This window comes from Jaculus jaculus, chromosome 1, assembly GCF_020740685.1.
Source record: "Jaculus jaculus isolate mJacJac1 chromosome 1, mJacJac1.mat.Y.cur, whole genome shotgun sequence".
NCBI lineage: Eukaryota > Metazoa > Chordata > Mammalia > Rodentia > Dipodidae > Jaculus > Jaculus jaculus.
Window position 1 is genome coordinate 132831377 of NC_059102.1, and position 18632 is coordinate 132850008.

Below are 18632 nucleotides of genomic sequence, written 5' to 3' on the forward strand. Positions count from 1 at the left end.
TTTTGCCTTGCTAGCCAGCCATGTAGCTTGTAGGGTCCACTGCTATTTAATAAGATTGTTGTTGATTTTTCTCCATACAGGCTGCATAGCTCTTGCTAGCACCATGGCAGCTAGCCAACAGAGAGGGGACTTCCAGCTCAGCTCCAGCTTGGTTTCTCAGTAACCTGCAGCCCAAGCATGTGGAGTCTTCAGTAAAAGTAAAAGTCTTACCATCTTGTTCTGGTGGGCAACCACGAGCCTTGGCAATAGCCTGTAGTGTTTTGGTGGCATCAGGTGCTTCCCTGGCCAACAGCTTGCTGGAAGGTATCCTGCTCCTTGTAACTATCTCTGGCTTCTGGTTAAGGCATTATCCACCCCCACAGGGTACTTCTTCCCAAACTTTATTTACATACACACACACACACACACACACACACACACACACACACATTTATATATATATTTAAATTTTATGTATTATATATGTGTATAATTAGCTAGTGAAGAAGTAGGCTTCCATATGGCTTATACATAACATACCTTTATGTTTTTAGTGGAACTTTAGAGATTTACCTCTGAAAGGAAATTTATTGCTAGACTATATTAACTAGGTTTTCATTTTAATTTATTTATTAGCAGATAGATAATGGAAGAGTACAGATGCTCCAGAGCTTCTTGCCACTGTAAATGAACTCCAGACATACGTGCCATTTTGTGCAAGTAGCTTTATGTGGATACTGGGGAATTGAACTCAAGCCACAAGGCTTGTAAGTAACACCTTCAACCACTGAGCCATCTCTTCAGTCCAAAATAGATTTTATTAAATAGCTGTTATGATCCAGACATAGCGTAAGTGCTTTATAAGTATCTAATTTCAATCCTGCAACAAGGGAAATGTCTTTATTCCTCATTTTAGGAATAAATAAGGAAACTAAGAGTCAGAGTGAGAAAATCACATAAGCTGAGGAGATTCGTGAGCAGCTGTGAATCTTACAAGCTCCAGAGGACTGCTTCTGAGGTGGACTTACAAAAGCCCAAGTCTACCATTTTATGTCTTTACTGGAAATTAGTCCTGGTCGGTAAATATGACCAAACCTAGAACTAAGCTAGTTTTTCCCAAAGCCAATGCATTCAGATTGTAATGAAATAATGCAGGTGGATTGCAAAGAAATGTATCATTATAATTAAGAGCCGTGTCAACAAGATAAATCCCTCTGGGAGAATCTCTGAAAATAAGCAGAATCATGGGACTGATATGTTTATTTCAGTTGTTACAGGTGATCAGATGGGGAGAACTTTGTAGTTTCTTAAGTAGTTGATATGAGTGACACCATAAAACATAAATTGACTAAAGATCAAGACTAACAGAGGGGCTGGAGAGATGGCTTAGCGGTTAAGCGCTTGCCTGTGAAGCCTAAGAACCCCGGTTCGAGGCTCGGTTCCCCAGGTCCCACGTTAGCCAGATGCACAAGGGGGCGCACGCATCTGGAGTTCGTTTGCAGAGGCTGGAAGCCCTGGCGCGCCCATTCTCTCTCTCTCCCTCTACCTGTCTTTCTCTCTGTGTCTGTTGCTCTCAAATAAATAAATAAAAATTTAAAAAAAAAAAAAGACTAACAGAAACTGTCATTTATGTATTTTTTTGGTTAGATTTTTGTGCTGCCCGATAGCTTACAATTTTTAAAATTAATTTATTTGAAGCAGAGAGAGAGAGAGAAAAGATAGACAGCATGTGCATGCCAAGGCCTCCTGCCAGTGCAAACAAACTCCAGATGCATGTGCCACTTTGTGCATCTGGCTTTACTTAGGCACTGATGAATTGAACCCAGGTATCAGGCCTTGTAAGCAAGTGCCTTTAACCACTGAGCTATCTCTCCAGTCAAAGCATACATTTAAAACTATAAGAGACAGAGTAATTGACTATCTAGTCAGCTTTGAAAGGAATCATCAAAGTATTGATAAAGTGATCCGGGCATGGTGGCACACACCTTTAATCCCAGCACTTGGGAGGCAGAGGTAGGGGAATCACCGTGAATTCAAGGCTGCCGTGAGACTGCATAGTGAATTCCAGGTCAGCCTGGGTTAGAGTGAAACCCTACCTTGAAAAACAAACAAAAAAATATTGATAAAATGATATAGATGGGTCAAAAAAATCGGTCCTTAAAGAGGACCTGGAGAAGCAATTTTCTGTAACCTATCATAATCACAACAAAGTGTCGGCCTTGCATCCTGAGCACACTTCTGTCATGTTTATCTCACAGCATTGTAATTAACAGTTTGACTAATCCGTTACTTTCACATTTTTAGACCATGAGCACTTCTGAAAGAGATTGTCCTTCCTCTACAATAGCTCAGTATGAAGTAGTACATTGTAGGTACACAGAATATTTGTTGAAAGGAAAAGGAAGTGAAAGGGAGTAAATCTCCTTGTTAAATGTCTGTTGATAGCTTATTTTATTGCTTGTTGACTTTACGGTGTGACTGTGGTGTTCCTTATTACACATTCTTACTGTAGACAGGCTGTTTATCTGCCTTTGTCTCAATAAAGGGAATATAATTTGCCAAGATAATATAACTAATAAGGAATTTCATTTATTAAAACATCAGGAAGAAATAGGAAGTGTGTATCAGTACTCTAACACACTTGTTTCTCCTTTTTCTTGCTCTATGTACATGAACTACAATAGAAACTTGAGCCCTAGAGTTTTGTGTAATGGTTCACTAGGTCAGCCTTGAAGATCAACCAAGAAAATGTCTTAAGTGTTAGACTGTAAAACTGAAACAACTTGTCCCCTGTAATGAGCAGAATGCGAAGGTAGTACAGAATGAAGAAATGAGAGTGGGAGTTACAAGGAAAATATCTAGGTGTGATTTTAGTACCATCACTTACTGCCTCGGTCATCTTGGACAAGTCTTTCTCAACCTCTAGGGAGTCAGTTCCTTATTGCACATAATCTTACTACCATATTGCCCAGGACTTTAAATATCAAGTGAGAAAATATATGTGAATATCCTTTTGAAATGTCTTAAGTAAAAATTGTTAAAACTCTACTTAGTGAAGAAAACAAAGAATAAAAAGGCTAACTCCCCCCCTCCTCGCAAAAGCTATATTTGGAGTACTACTCTCATTTTCCAGTAAATTCAAATTTGTGGGTGAATTTGAAAGATTTACATGACATTTGGCCCAACAAGTTCAGAACTCTAATTTACTGCCCCAAATGTGATCTTTGTTCTTCTCCTGAGATAGAGTCCCCAAGCACATTGTTAGTCTTGGTATTTTCTCCATGGTATGTAAGATCCCAAAAGGCAATTCACTTAATAAAACTCTTATTCCTTATAAATCTGTATTATAATGACTCTAAAGTTGTACAAATAATAATGACTACTACCTATTGAACACTTTTAAATGTCATGCACTTCACATATTTTCTGTCTTCCCAACATTGTAAGACCTCTCTTTCTTCCATTTTACTAATGACAAAATGCAATGGTAGCATTGGAATTTGGCATCAATTCCTCTAACTCTTAAACACTCCTTAGCAGTTTATCTCAGGGAAGAATTAGGAACCTTATGATTTAGTTTCCTCATGCTTGCATTTTCTTTTTTCTTTTAAACATTTTTATTTATTTAGTTCCAAGTAGAGAGATAGAAGAGAGACAGGATGGGCACACTAGGGCCTCTCCCCACTGCAAATGAGCTTCAGCTGCATGCACCACTTGATGCATCTGGCTTTATGTGGGCAATGGGGAACTGAACTTGGGTTGCTAGGCTTTGCAGGCAAGTACCTTAACTGTTGAGCCATCTCTCCAGCCCTAGTTTTTTGTTTGTTTGTTTGTTTTGCTTTGCTTTGTTTTGTTTTTAAGGAAGGGTCTTACTCTAGTTCAGACAGACTTGGAACTCACTATGTGGATCAGGTTGGCCTTGAACTCATGGCAATCTTCTTACCTTTGCTTCCTGAGTGCTGGGATTAAAGGCATGAGCCACCATGCCTAGCCCATTTTTAATTTTATTAAAATTATTTTTATTTATTTATTTGCAAGGGGGAGAGATAGAGAGTATGAATGGATGTGCATCAGGGCCTCTTGCTTCTGCAAATGAATTCTAGATGCATGCTGAGCCATCTCTGTAGTCCCCATATTCCATTTTTAAGTGAATGTGATATCTTCTAGATACTTTTATGAGAATATTTTAATATTGTATTTTTATTGATTTATTTGACAGAGAAAGAGGGAGGGAGGAAGGGAGGGAGAGAGAGAGAATGGGTGTGCTAGGGTCTCCAGCCTCTGTAAATGAATTCCAAACACATGCACTCCCTTGTGCATCTGGCTAATGTGGGTCCTGGGGAATCAAAGCAGGGTCCTTTGGCTTTGTAGGCAAACACCTTAACTGCTAAGCTGTCTCCCCAGCCCTATGAGAATATTTTAATTATAGATACTTAAATTTTTTTTTTACATAGAGTGAAAGAGAAGAGGATGAGTTGGAAAGAGAGAAAATGAATTGGTGCACCAGGGCCTCAGCCATTGCAATCGAACTCCAGATACTTGTGCCACCTAATGGGCATATGCAACCCTTGCTTGTGTGCATCTGGCTTACATGGGATGTGGAGAGAGATCAAACATGGGTCCTTAGGTTTTGCAGGCAAGCGCCTTAACTGCTAAGCCATCTCTTCAGCCCTATAGATACTTTTAAAATGTCCAAAAGAAAGATTGTGGAGACTAGGAGGAGAGAAATCCTAAACAAGTAGGAGGATTGTGTTCTTTGGGGATCAGTTCTGAGTTAAGTGAGTTTAATGCCTATCATGAAATTGTTTTTCTCTGTAATTTTTCTTTATTTTTTTTTTTTTTTGTTTTTCAAGGTAGGGTTTCACTCTAGCTCAGGCTGACCTGGAGACCTGGAATTCACTATGTAGTCTCAGGCTGGCCTTGAACTCATGGCAATCCTCCTACCTCTGCTTCCCGAGTGCTGGGATTAAAGGTGTGCGCCACTACACCTGGCTCATCTTTGTAATTTTTCTGAATGTGATTTTATATTTTCAAATATGGGCTATGTGTTCCTCTCATCCATTTCTCTTCTTGGGAATATTAGAAAAAGTCCAATTTTAAAACAAACAAAACAGGAAGTAAACACTTGAGGAAAGCAGCTGACAACTACTTCAGGACAGAAGATAACCGCATGCGTAGAGTCATAGTCTGTCTTGTGCATGGGCAGTGCTACCTATGCATTGTCTGTGCTGTTTTTACCCTACAGTGACAAAGTTGAATATTTGCTCCAGACTTAATGGTCTGCAAAGCCTGTTTCCTTTCTGGCATTTTATAGGAAAAGTTTGCTAAATCCTCACAAAGTTTAATGTGGAATAATGGTGGTAAAAAAGAAAAGGACAGTTATATTTTGAATAAAAATGCTTTCAAGAAGAAAAATGAAAATTTGTCAAGAGCTTTTACTCTCACCCACCACCATCTCTAAAATAGTGTCGCTAGGCTGAAATAGCGTGTGTTCCAACCATCCTGTTTGCCCATCCTGGCAGTTTACAACATACATTGCTTCACAAGCATTCTGTGGATGGAAATGGAAAAGATTTCCTTTCAATATTGCCACATGGGTTCTTTCAGTAACTCTACGGCCCATCCTTTTCCCTTTTGTGCAGTAATGCATGTGACTGGGTTATATTTTTAGATATGCTAATACAACATGTTTCTGGCCCTTCTCAGAAGAGGAAATCTAATGTATTTTGAACTTTGGAGTAATGAAATCACAATGATGACTGGAATTTATTACTCCACATGACATCTAGTCATGCCAGTTTCAATAGATCTTAAAGTAAACCAGCTAGTATAGCCATGACTGTATAAACTGCTCTGAACATTGACCTGGTATCATCTCATAAAGAAATCTGGCTTTCCCTGAAGCCAACTCAATAAAACTGACATTTACAACTTATCTTTTTATGTTTTATACTCTAGTTTTGCTTTCTTTTGTTTCTTTCCAGAAAGCCTTTTGCTTTTCAGTGTCCAGGAAGAATATATGTATGGGATTGGCATGTACTAGATAGTCAATAAATAGTAGTTATTGCTAGTAGTATAATAATATATCAAAATGAGAGAAATTTTATCTTTTCAGAAAAATCAGTTTACATTTTATATAAATAAGAGTTATGTATTCAATATAATACACTTTATAACTGAGAAATTTTGATACACTGTAAATGTTCATCATATGAAACAATAGAGTATTATACAACCATTAATGACAAAGGCTATATATTATGAATATGAGAAGGGGAACAGCGCTAATTTATTTATTTATTTTGAGGTAGGGTCTCGCTCTAGCCCAGGCTGACCTGGAATTGACTCTGTGGTCTCAAGGTGACCTCCACCTCATGGCAGTCCTCCTACATCTGTCTCACAAGTGCTGGAATTAAAAGTGTTCACCACCACATCCAGCTGTTTTTATTTTTCTTTTTTATTAGATAGGGACATGTTTTGTATGTAAACATCACATGTTGGTACCATCCTTTCCCTCCTCCCTGCCCCTTTTCTGAAGAGGCCTTCCTCATTGAGGATGCAGGTCAACCCCATGCGGATTGTGGGTCATGCATTATGGGGGTAGCAGTCCATTATGGTAGAGAGGCAATGTCTGTATGCAAAATGTCCCAACTTGTGTCTCTAGTAGTCTTTCTGCTCCCCTATTTTTATTTTTATTTATTTTCTTAAAAAGTTATTTTTTTATTAGAGACAGAGTAAGAGGGAGGGAGAGAGAGAGTAAGAATGGGCATGCCAGCGCCTCTAGCCACTGCAGATGAACTCCAGATGCACGTGCCACCATGTGCATCTGGCTTACATGGGACCTGGAGAATCGAACCTGGGTCCTTAGGCTTCACAGGCATGAGCCTTAACCAGTAAGCCATCTCTCCAGCCCCATTTTTATTTTATTTATTAAAAAAAATTTTTTTTTGTTCATTTTTATTTATTTACTTGAGAGTGACAGAGAGAAAGAGGCAGATAGACACAGAGAGAGAGGACGCGAGCACCCCCTTGTGCATCTGGCTAACGTGGGTCCTGGGGAATCGAGCCTCGAACCGGGGTCCTTAGGCTTCACAGGCAAGCGCTTAACCGCTAAGCCATCTCTCCAGCCCCCCATTTTTATTTTTTATAATTATTCTTTTGAACTCTTTCTCAGGCATTTCCTCTAACTCTTTCTCACTGGAGGACATTTCTGATGCATTAATACTTTTAGGTGGATTTATATCGTCTTGCTTTTTAGTGTTTCTTGTGTTATAATGTATATATTTTTGCATCTTGGATTAAGTTAATGCTTGGATTTTCTAGCTAGCTGTGTATTCTTAGCTGTATCAATTGATTTGATGTAATATATTTTCAGGGTAGGACCTTAAGGTATTAGGTGTGGCTCTTAAGACTCTCAGAGTATCTACAAAGATGTTCTTAGGGGTTGAGTTTCCCTGCTATAGGAGTATTCAAGCAGGCTCAGTGGAATAAAATACAGGTAGATTCTAAAATTTAACTAAACACTGTACACATTCAATCAAAAACAGCCCCGAGTATGTATGCAAGAGTAGTTATTATAATGATCAGATCCTCTATCAACAAAGAGGTTTAGATTTCTGGTCTGTTGAGGGATCCAAGTCAGCTTGTGACCAAGTGAGACCCTTCCCTGGTGCAATCCCAGTTACCTTGGGTGATTTTGGTCTCAGTCAAGTTGCTGCCTGGGTCATCGGGCTGCTGTTCTGATTTCTGGAGCTGGGCACTTGCTTTTCCTACGGGGCAAACCGAGCCGCTGCTGCTGCCTCTGCTGCTGCCGTAGCTGCCACCGCCGGAGCCACCACCGCTGCTGAAGCTGCCGCTGCCGTGTCCACCGCCGCTGATCCCCCCGAAGCTGCTGCTGTGGGATCTGCCGCCGCTGCCGCTCCTGGGTCTGCTGCTGCTGGGGCCGCTGGTACCGGTGCTGGAGCCGCTGATGTTGCTGCCGAACTCTGCTCCTGCTTGGGTCCCGCTGTCAGCCCAAGTTGACGTGGCCGGGTCCGGGCCGCTGCTGTGTTCGCTGGAGCTGGCTCAGGCGGTGGGGGAGGGGAGGGAGCCGCGGCTGCTCTGGTTCTCTCGCTGTTCCACGTGTTCTTCTACCTCGCGGTCTGCTCCTCCGTTGCTCATTGCCGCTCTCCCCTCACATTTCCCAAGTTGCGGAGAGCGCGGTGTGAGGGGAAAATCCCGCACCTGGCTTTTCCTGCGGCTCGAGCCAAGTCTGGCGGCTTTCTGTTGCACTGCGGCTGCGGCGGTTGGCCGAGCTGCCGGAGCCGCTTTTCCCGCCTGTGCAGGCTCTGGATGCTCTATAACTCTTCTACTTCTCCGCTGCCGCCTCAATTTCCTATACACCTCACTTTTTAGTAAAAGTGTGTATTTTGCTGAGTTTTTTTGGTCTTTTTCCCCCCTAGGCTGCTTTGGCGTGGTACCTACGCCGCCATCTTAACCGAAGTCCCCATTTTTATTTTTAATTAATTTATTTTTATTTATTTATTTGAGACAGAAAGAGAGAGAAGAGGCAGACAGAGTGGTAATGGCCACGCCAGGGCCTTCTGCCACTGTAAATGAATTCCAGATGCACATACCATTTTGTGCATCTGACTTGACGTGGGTCCTGGAGAATCAAACCTGGGTTATCAGGGTTTTTAAGCAAGCGCCTTTAAATACTGAACCATCTCTTCAGCCCAGGGAGCAGATTTTAAATCATTATGCATATACCATTATTTCATATTGTAAAATATGGGAGGCAGAGGTAGGAGGCTCACTGTGAGTTCTAGACCAGCCTGGGACTATAGAGTGAGTGCCAGGTCAGCATGGAATAGAGTGAGACCCTACCTCCGAAAAAAAAAAAAAAAATACAAAAGGTTTGAAAGGCATATAGCAAAGAATAGTTATCCAAAGATAATGAAAGGATAGATAATTTGATAATTTTCTGTGTGTTGAGCTGAAATCTCTAATGATTATAGTGATGGTTTTTCTTTTTGTAAAAAGAAAGGGGTTTCTGTCAGGCGTGGTTGTCCATGCCTTTAATCCCAGCACTTGGGAGGCAGAGGTAGAAGGATTAATGTGAGTTCGAGACCAGCTTGAGACTACGTAGTGAAATACAGGCCAGCTTGGGCTAGAGTGAGACCTTACCTCACCAAAAAAAAAAAAAAAAAGGTTTTGAAAATTTGTTTCCTTTGAGGTAAGCTCTGTTAGAACAACACAAAAATTTAAATGTTATAAGCTCTTATCCATTTTGAGATCCTGTCTTTGATTGGTTAAGATTGGTTAAATGTTTGTCCTCATAGTTTTCAGGAAAGAGTTTCGTAATAAAAGAAAATGCATGAAAATATTTCAAAGCAGTATTTATGACCAGGCATCATGGGATACCTGATCTTTAGAACTCTTTCCACTCTGTAAAACATTGACAAGTATGCCAGCCAAAATATCTCAAGAATTTACTATCTACTTGTCATTTACCTTGTAAACTAATAGGAAGGTGTTAATCCTAAATTAGTAAATGCAATTAATAAATTCATAAAATTTTCATGGGTAAGTGAGAATTGCTTTTCCTTATTTTTCTGGCAGTGGGAGGTGATTGAGGCTCATTTATTAAGCCTCATGGAGCCTCACCTCTTGAAGGAAAGTGGCTTATGTCCCTTTTTGAGCTATGACCAGAAGAGGAAGAATTTTGTGGGATGAGAATAGGATAGTTTCATTGTTAAGAAAATATGAAAGCGCCATTTCCCTAATGAATGTGAAAGACTAAGCCCAGGTTTTAGAATATCCACCTAACTTCTTGTTTCTGATTTGTGATTTCATGTACTTAATATGAGGTTTGAAGAACCACAGTGCAACAGTGGGAACTGAGCCCAATAATGACCTTGGCTAAACTTTCTGGCTTGTCCACATGTGGTTCTCTTTGTAAATGCACATCATAAATGTCTTTGAATGATGCGGCCTAAGCTGGCTAGGAGTAGCATAAAGTAACTGACAGATTACATCCCTGTGTGTGCTATAGTGTGCATGGGGGGGGGGCGCATGTGCAAGTGTGTATACAGATGCATGCCTGTGCCTGCAGAGGTCAGAAGAGAACCTCTGGTGTCCTCTGTAGCGCTTCTGCCTTATTTCTGTGAGACAGAGTCTCTCAGTGAATGTGGAGTTAGTTTGCCAGTTTTAGGTTGGACTGGCTGTGAATCCTTGTATCTCCTCCCCACTCCGTGCTGGGGTTGTAGGCTTTTGACTTGGGCGCCAGGGCACGAACTCAGGTCCTCATGCTTACACAGCAAGCGCTCTTACCCTCGGAGGTATCTCCTCACCCCCTACTCCTCCTAGTTGATTTTTGTTTTTAGTTAAATCATTTTTGAGAGGCTTTTTATCAAAAACAGGAAGTGCAGGCTGGAGAAATTGCTTAGTGGTTAAGGTGCTATTAAAAAATAAAACCAGAAAGTACTATCTATTTTGACATTTTCCATTGTGGAAATTTGGGTAGAATGTTCTCTTCACTGTGTAGAATAAAGGGGTTATAGAAAACTATCCCTTGTATTTACTAAGCACTATCTAACTTCTATAAGGCCAGTCTAGTCTTTACTTTTTAGAGGTGAAGAAATTAAGGTCCCGTGGGCCTACTCTTTGCAAGATACTGTGCTAGACCTTGGGAATATTAAAATAAGAAAGGGATACTGGAGTTGTAAATTATGGCAGAGCACTTGGTTGGCATGTTTAAGGTCCTGGCTTGGACCCCTAGCACCACAAAAAAAAAAAGAAGAAGAAAAACCATAAATCATCCCTGCCCTCAAAGTGTTTGTAGTATAGTGTTCAGAACACAAATCTATGTACTTTGCCTAGAGTGTGGGAGACTTAAGACAATATTTTAGAAATACCAAATGCCATCAGATAAGTATTTGTGGCCAATCTGTTCTTTGTAATATTTTTCACTGCACATCTAGACTTAAATTTGGCACCAAGCCTTGAACCACTTTTGCTATAAATAGGCATGGCTAGAATGAACAGGGCTTCCTCTATCAGAATATCAAACTTCATTCTTAAAACCCCTGCCTGCCAAGCTTTCCCAGCGTAGATATTGTCTCAAGAAAGTACTTCAAACATGAAAGTATCTTTAATGAGAACTTTTTGTTGTTGATGATGTTTTCGAGGAAGGGTCTTGCACCAGCTGAGGCTGACCTGGAATTCACTATGTAGTCTCTGGTGGCCTTGAACTTGTGGCACTCTTCCTACTTCTCTCTTCCAAGTGCTGGGATTAAAGGCATGCACAGCCATGCCCAGCTGAGAACTTTTTAAAATGTTTTTGTAAATTTTTATTTACTGCATGTGCCAAGGCCTTTAAGCCACTGCAAATGAACTCCAGACGTACACGCCACCTTATGCAACTGGCTTACATAGGTCCTGAGTAAGCAAACCTGGGTTCTTTGGCTTTGCAGGCAAATGCCTTAACCACTAAGCCATCTTCAAACTTCATAATGAAGAGTCAGAAACACTCAGAATGTGAGTTTGGGTATAAGGGGTCTATGTTTAGTCCCTGTCCTCATTTGTGTAATCTTGGGAAAGCCATGTTGCTTGTGTATCTTCATTTGTCAAATAGAATTAAAAATGCTTAGCCTCATTGGTCCAATCTCAAATCCCTCACCAGTGGTTTAAATCTCATTACAAAATTGCCAGGTATTCAGTGAAGTTCTTTGGCACGGAGACTCAGAGCCTTGCTTAAACACTCATCTTGTTCACAGAGCTATCTACCATTCTATGGCTCCCTTTCATGGTCACCTTGGGAATTCCCTACCACCTCTTTCCTTTTCTTTTCTTTTTTTCTGATGCAAGCCCAAAAGACTACCTTTTTTGTTGTTGTTGTTTGGTTTTTCGAGGTAGGGTCTCACTCTGGTCCAGGCTGACCTGGAATTAACTCTGTCATCTCAGGGTGGCCTTGAACTCATGGCAATCCTCCTACCTCTGCCTCCCGAGTGCTGGGATTAAAGGCGTGCGCCACCACGCCCAGCTTAAGACTACCTTTTTTATGCCCGTGTGTGCACCAGAGAGAATGAATTTGTGCACCAGGGCCTACAACTACTGCAATCAAACTCCAGATGTGTGCGCCCCCCTTGTGTGCATGTGCAAACTTGCGTCACTGTGTGGTTGGATTACATGGGACCTGGAGAGTTGAACATGAGTACTTAGGCTTTGAAGGCAAGTGCCTCAACCACTAAGCCATCTCTCTAGATCTATTTTCCTCTTTTTTTTCCGAGGTAGAGTCTCACTCCTTACTCTAGCTCAGGCTGACCTGGAATTCACTATGTAGTCTCAGGGTGGCCTTGAACTCACAGCAATCCTCCTACCTCTGCCTCCCAAGTGCTAGGATTAAAGGCATGCACCACCACATCTGGCATTATTTTCCTTTCTTTTAAAAGTATTTTAGTTATTTACTTGCAAGTAGAGAGAGATAGAGGAGGCAGGATAGGCATAAGGCATCTAGCCAATGCAAATGAATTCCAGATGTATGTGCCACTTTATGCATCTGGTTTTATGTGGGAGCTGGGGAATCAAACCCACTTCATTAGGCTTTGTAGGCAAGCACCTTAACCACTGAGCCATCTGTTTTTTCAGCCCCTGGGTTTTCAATTTTTTGTTTGTTTTTTCGAGGTAGGGTCTCACTCTAGTCCAGGCTGACCTAGAATTCACTCTGTAGTCTCAGGGTGGCCTTGAACTCATAGCAATCTCCTACCTCTGCCTCCCGGGTGCGGAGATTAAAGGCATTTGCCACCACACCGAGCTCAATTTTTTTATATCTACTATATTTTTCATTTTTAGTTTGTTTATTTCCTTTCTGTGGAGGATATAGGGATTAAGAAGGCACTAGTGATTTTCCCCACCAATCATAGGTTTCTGCTGAAATTTCAGGAGCTGTTTTAAGTGAGAAGAAGTGTGCCAGGCATGTGTCATTGCTTGGAAAAAAGGGCAAAAAGGCAGACAGATTTTGATTAAACAGGAGATTAATAAAACAGCAGAAGGCTCAGGCTGAGAACATAGCAGAGAAAACAGAGAGAGGTATTGATTTCCTAAGCCAAATGCACAGAAACACAGGATGAGAAACCAGAAATGTAGTGAGTACCTTGCTTATACTTAACTCTGTAATTTTCTGAGTCCGTTTATCAGTGTCAGGTAATTGTCCTCATACATACTTGAGTAAAAATGACCTACATTGATCCTATGTAGTCCTTCATTAGATGTTGGGGGGTATAGACATAGTCACTGAGAGAATATTCAAGGCAGGCCTGCCATGCTGCTTGTGGAGAAAGTCCTGACACTTCTGACTCTGTTTTATAAATGTAGCAAGAGCACCATAACTTTCTATGCAGGACACTAAGGATCTCTTTCTGTAACTTTCTATTTGTTTATTTATTTAAATATGAGGGAGAAAGAAACAGAGAGAGAGGGAGAATGGGCTTGCCAGGACCTCCTGCCATTGCAAACAAACTCTAGACACATGCACCCCCTCTTTTTTGCGTGGGTACTGGGAATCAAACCAGGGCTGTCAGGCTTCACAAACAAGCACCTTTAACTACTGAGCCATCTCTACCACCCTGCTTTATCTATTTTTCTAAACTTTTTGCTGACCTGGAATTCACTATGTAGTCTCAGGCTAGCCTCAAACTCACAATAATCCTCCTACCTCTGCTTCTTTAGTGCTGGGATTAAAGGTGTGCACCACTATGCCCGGCTCCCTTACTTTTCATTGACATTTTCCATACTACATCCTTCAAGAAACTCTCTGACAACAGCTTACCCATCCCACTCCATTCTGACCTCGATCCCAACTGTTAACTTCATCTGTGTTTTGCAAATCTTATGAACAGATACTCTGTACTTATCAACTGGTATTATAATTATCCATCTTTATTCTGCACTATACTCGTGGGAAACCAGGTTTGGAACTTACACGTTTTGTCATTTCACATCTCAAGGCAAAAGACATAGAGGTACCTGATATGTATTTTCTGGGTAAAATAGTAATGTGAGAAAACATTTATGTAAAGTAGACTGGAAAGCTGTGCCTGAGCTTCGGTTATATGAAAAAGCAGCCATCCAGTGCCAGACACAAGGTGCTGGGTAATCAGTAGAGGTGAAGCTGGTGGTGACTGTGCTAATGGCCGTAATGAACGCTGTATGATTTTGTTTTCAACAGACAGCCCCAAGGCAAGCCTTGGGCCTTGTGGGTGGATTTTGGTGGCTGCCTCGTTTCTATTCACACTTATAACTTTCCCAATATCGATATGGATGTGCATAAAGGTAAGCAGGATTTCCCCTCGGGAAAGGGTCAATAGCTACCTACATCAGCCTGCTTCATGCGTTCTTCTCATCTCCTTTGAAAAGCTCAGTCCACTCTCCTGTTACACTGGAAGCTTAGAGCTTCTTTTTATCTACTATTCAATCAATCCTTCCCATAGGTTAATAAAAGTCACCATCAAAAACTTTCTGCATTAGGGACATGAGCTCATCCTGTGAGATCAAGTTCTCCGTAATTAGGATGGCAAAGCTCAGTGGTTGGCTCCACTGTTGACTTTGTGACCTTTGCTATGTTTTCACTGGTAAAACTGAAGAAAGTTATAGTACCTACTTTACAGGAGTAAGCGAGGGCTAAATGAATTAGTGTGCCAAAAAGTGCAAAGCGCGGTGCCTGTTCTGTAGCAAGTGCTTGCAAGTACTGGTTATTTTTCATGCATGTTTACGTAAATAACTATCACATATATTCCTAAAAAGATCAAATATACTTTTAAGTATTTTCTGATAAATTCATTGTATGAAAGGAATCAGATGCAAAGTTATCTTTTGTTTGCTGAGCAAATGACATAAACAATCACATAGCGATGTTAACAGCTAAGGAATAAGGTTATAGATTTACTTCTATGTAATTCATACTTCCCAGATTTATACAGTGATTTTATTTTATTTTATTTTGTTTTTTGAGAATACGGTCTTCTCCATAGCCCGGGCTGACCTTGAACTCACTCATTCAGGATCCTCTTGCCTGTGCCACTGCCTCTAGAATACTGGGCTTATAGCCATGTGCCTCACACCCAGCTGATCTGCTGCTTTTATACTCATATATAGCAAATATATATATCATCCTTAGAAAGAGTGACACTGGACATGTTGTTTCTAGCTATTACCTGAATATAAAGAAAAAAGTAGGATGCATCTAACTTATTTAAAAATGTGTATTTGAGGGCTGGAGAGATGGCTTAGTGGTTAAGGCATTTGTCTGTGAAGCCTAAAGACCCAGGTTCGATTCTCCAGGTCCCACAAAAGCTAGATGTGCATGCGTCTGGAGTTCATTTGCAATGGCTAGAGGCCCTGGCATGCCCATTCTCACTCTTTCTCTCTCTGTGTCTCTAATACATAAAAATAAATCTTAAAAAATGTGTATTTAGCCGGGCATGGTGGTGCATGCCTTTAATCCCAGCACTCGGGAGGCAGAGATAGGAGGATCACTGTGAGTTCCAGGCCACCCTGAGACTCCATAGTGAATTCCAGGTCAGCCTGGGCTAGAGTGAGACCTTACCTCGAAAAACAAAAACAAAATAAAACAAAAAAAGTGTATTTAAGATAACACATATATAAATGTTTATAGTAATGTTGAATAATGATTTGTGTTTTGTTCTAGATTATAAAAGAGTATGAAAGAGCCATCATCTTTAGATTGGGTCGCATTTTACAAGGAGGAGCCAAAGGACCCGGTCAGTGTTGGTCTTCTGCATGTCTGGTCTGGACAGTAACATGATTTCCTTAATGAGGGTCTCTTCTCTGTTGACTTGGAGCAGAAGTTGTCCAACAATAGCAATGACGCTAACAAGTCTTGCCATTGTCCCACCCTTCCCATTCCTGTCCATGTAGAGCTGATAAGCGTCTCTTTGGCCTTAATATGGAATAGCTATAGTCTGAGCATGAGAATTCATACCAAGGAAATTACTTTAGCTATTTACTGGGAAAACTGAGCGCTGACTGTGTTGCAAACTCTGAAACTCTTTTTTGTTGTTTGTTTGTTTATTTATTTTTTTTTCATAGAGGGTCTCATGTTGTTCAGGACAGCTTAGAATTCTCTTTGTGACAGGATGTCCTTGAAGTCCTGATTCTCTTTCCTCTACCTCCCAAGTATTGGGAATAGAGGCATGTGCCACCACCCTCAGCTAGATGCTGGGAATTCAAGGGAAATTAGAGCACAATTGTCCCATTCCTTCCCACTATGCCCCCACCCCCAACAAAGATTTTTATTGTCTAGCAGTAGAGCACTAACAAGGAAACAGAGCTATATTCCATGGGCTAATATTATAGTCAAGTAACCACAGAGAGCCACAAGAATAAGGGGGCCCTGAAAACTCAGACCAGAATGACTTAACCTGAAGTAGTAATAGATGTCACAAAGCTTTTCCTAAGCCTCTGTTTGTTTGTTTGTTTGGGCTAGGGTTTCACTCTCTAGTCCAGGCTGACTAGAACTTACTATGTAGACCAGGCTGACCTCAAATTTGTAGCCATCCTGCTGCCTCAGTCTCCCCAGTGATGAGATGACAGGTGTGTGCCACCATACCCTGCCTATTTGATTCTTTTTTTTTTTTTTTTCCCACAATTGATGGTAGACTCAAGCTGAGCGCAGTGGGAGTGCTGGCGTGGAGAGAGGGAAGGACGCTGTAGAGACAAGCCCAAGTGGGTCTTGAAGACTGTGCATGGAGCAGCAGATGTACTATAGGGAAGCTCTCTGTGCTTACAGCTTAGGAAAATGGGTCATAGGAGATAAACAATAAAAAAGAAAAATGACTTGGGAAGCAATGGCATTGGTACAAGCAACAGAAAAAGTAACAGTAACAGCGGAGGAGGAAACGAGCTTCACAACGTCAGGGCCAGTGCTTAGAGGTGAGACGTGAACAAGAGGAACAACACGCCTGCTTCTGGCTCATTCCGTGGTTTGGGTCAATTCACTAGAATTGATGTGGAAGTGAGCCGGTGGGTGCTGGTCTGTCTCATCCTGTGTGTTTGTTGTAGGCTTGTTTTTCATCCTGCCATGCACTGACAGCTTCATCAAGGTGGACATGAGGACCATCTCATTCGACATTCCTCCTCAGGAGGTGAGCTTGCTTCCGCTGTGGCTGGTTCATGCGTGGGACTGTTTGGCACAGAGTGGCTTTTATCCCTGTCATAGCGCTGTGACCTTGAGGACGTTCTTTAGCTTCTCTGTTCCTCAGCATCCTCATCTATAAAATGGAGATTGTAATTGTAGAGCCTGCTTAGGGTTGGTGTAAGGTAGAAAGAGAGATTTACATGTATAATCTCCAAAGTGCCCGACAGTGAAATGCTCACTATTGTGGATCTTATAAAACAGTGTAATGCCAAAGGGAGAAGTGTTAGTATCATTGTTGTGTTGTCATCATTTTATTTTTAAACTTTTTTTGTTTATTTATTTGAGAGTGACAGACAGAGAGAGAAGGGGGGAAAGAGAGAAAGAGAGAGAGAGAATGAGTGTACCAGGGCTTCCAGCCACTGAAGACGAACTCCAGACACGTGCACCCCCTTGTGCATCTGGCTTACGTGGGTCCTGGGGAATCAAGCCTCAAACTGGGGTCCTTAGGCTTCACAGGCAAGTGCTTAACTGCTAAGCCATCTCTCCAGCCCAGTGTCATCATCATTTTGTTACCACAACTCTTTTCCATGAGTTTATGATAGAATATCCCATTGAGTCCAATATTCTGTGTAGTGTTCTTGATTTTTATCCTAGCTAAGTTGGTTAGAAGCCAAAGAATGAAAACTGCTCATTTGGCATTTTAGATACATTAGGGATCATTTTGTCCTTTTTCAGACGATTTCACAAACATGATTGCAGTTCAGATTCATAGCAAACTCACTGGAAGGATATAGCTACCATGGGACAAGTTCCTCAGACTTGAGCCAGGACTCAAGTCTAATCCTTGGGATCCCTTCAGCTCGGTGCTGACGGCCTTCTGTGTTGGCTCTGTCATGGCCGTCTTAGACTCCTGTTTGAGAAGACATGCTAACCTTGCAGACAGAAAACCCATAAGCGTGTTAGGTAGGAGGGCAGGGAGGTACCAGTGAACAAAAACTCTAGTTTCCTGGCCACAAGCTGGGAACTCAACATAATGCTGGAGCCTGGCCATTTTACCTTCTCATATCACCAAATCCAGAAGCCAGTTGAGGAACTCCCTTGCTGGTACTGATCCAAATTGTTGGTGAGGTTAGATTATGGTACACATGATCATAGAGGTGCCAAAAATGACCTTAGCCCACATCTTAGAAGAACAAGCCTGAGCGTGTTGCTGAATTCTCCACATTTTCTCATCTTTGGGGGAAGGTCAACTCCAAAGGAACCCCTGTGAGGTTTGCTGGGTATTACAGCATGTTCCTCTGCAAATACTGCATGCATCTGACAGGGCTGCTGTGAGCGTCTGCCTTCCAGCTGCTTTCTTCTCCCTCCAAGTGCCAAACACAGAGCAGATTGCAACTTGGCAAGCAACCCTTCTCCCAATCCCCTGAGACTCTCCTGTGAAGGGAGGTAAACACACAGCCTACAATAAACAGTTGGCAGAGATGCTGCAGCTTTGAAAGCTGCCATGGCAGTTGCAATG

At 41.6% G+C, this 18632-nt stretch overlaps 1 protein-coding gene across 1 annotated transcript in view; it reads left to right on the plus strand.

Annotated features, from left to right (window-relative positions):
* The window catches only part of Stom (stomatin), a 32446-nt gene that overhangs the window by 3181 nt on the left and 10633 nt on the right, over nt 1-18632 (plus strand). Inside the window, exons 2-4 of the mRNA XM_004662760.2 lie at nt 14186-14289; nt 15665-15737; nt 17038-17120. Coding sequence (XP_004662817.1) covers nt 14186-14289; nt 15665-15737; nt 17038-17120 — 260 coding nt within the window. The remainder of the gene's footprint in view (nt 1-14185; nt 14290-15664; nt 15738-17037; nt 17121-18632) is intronic.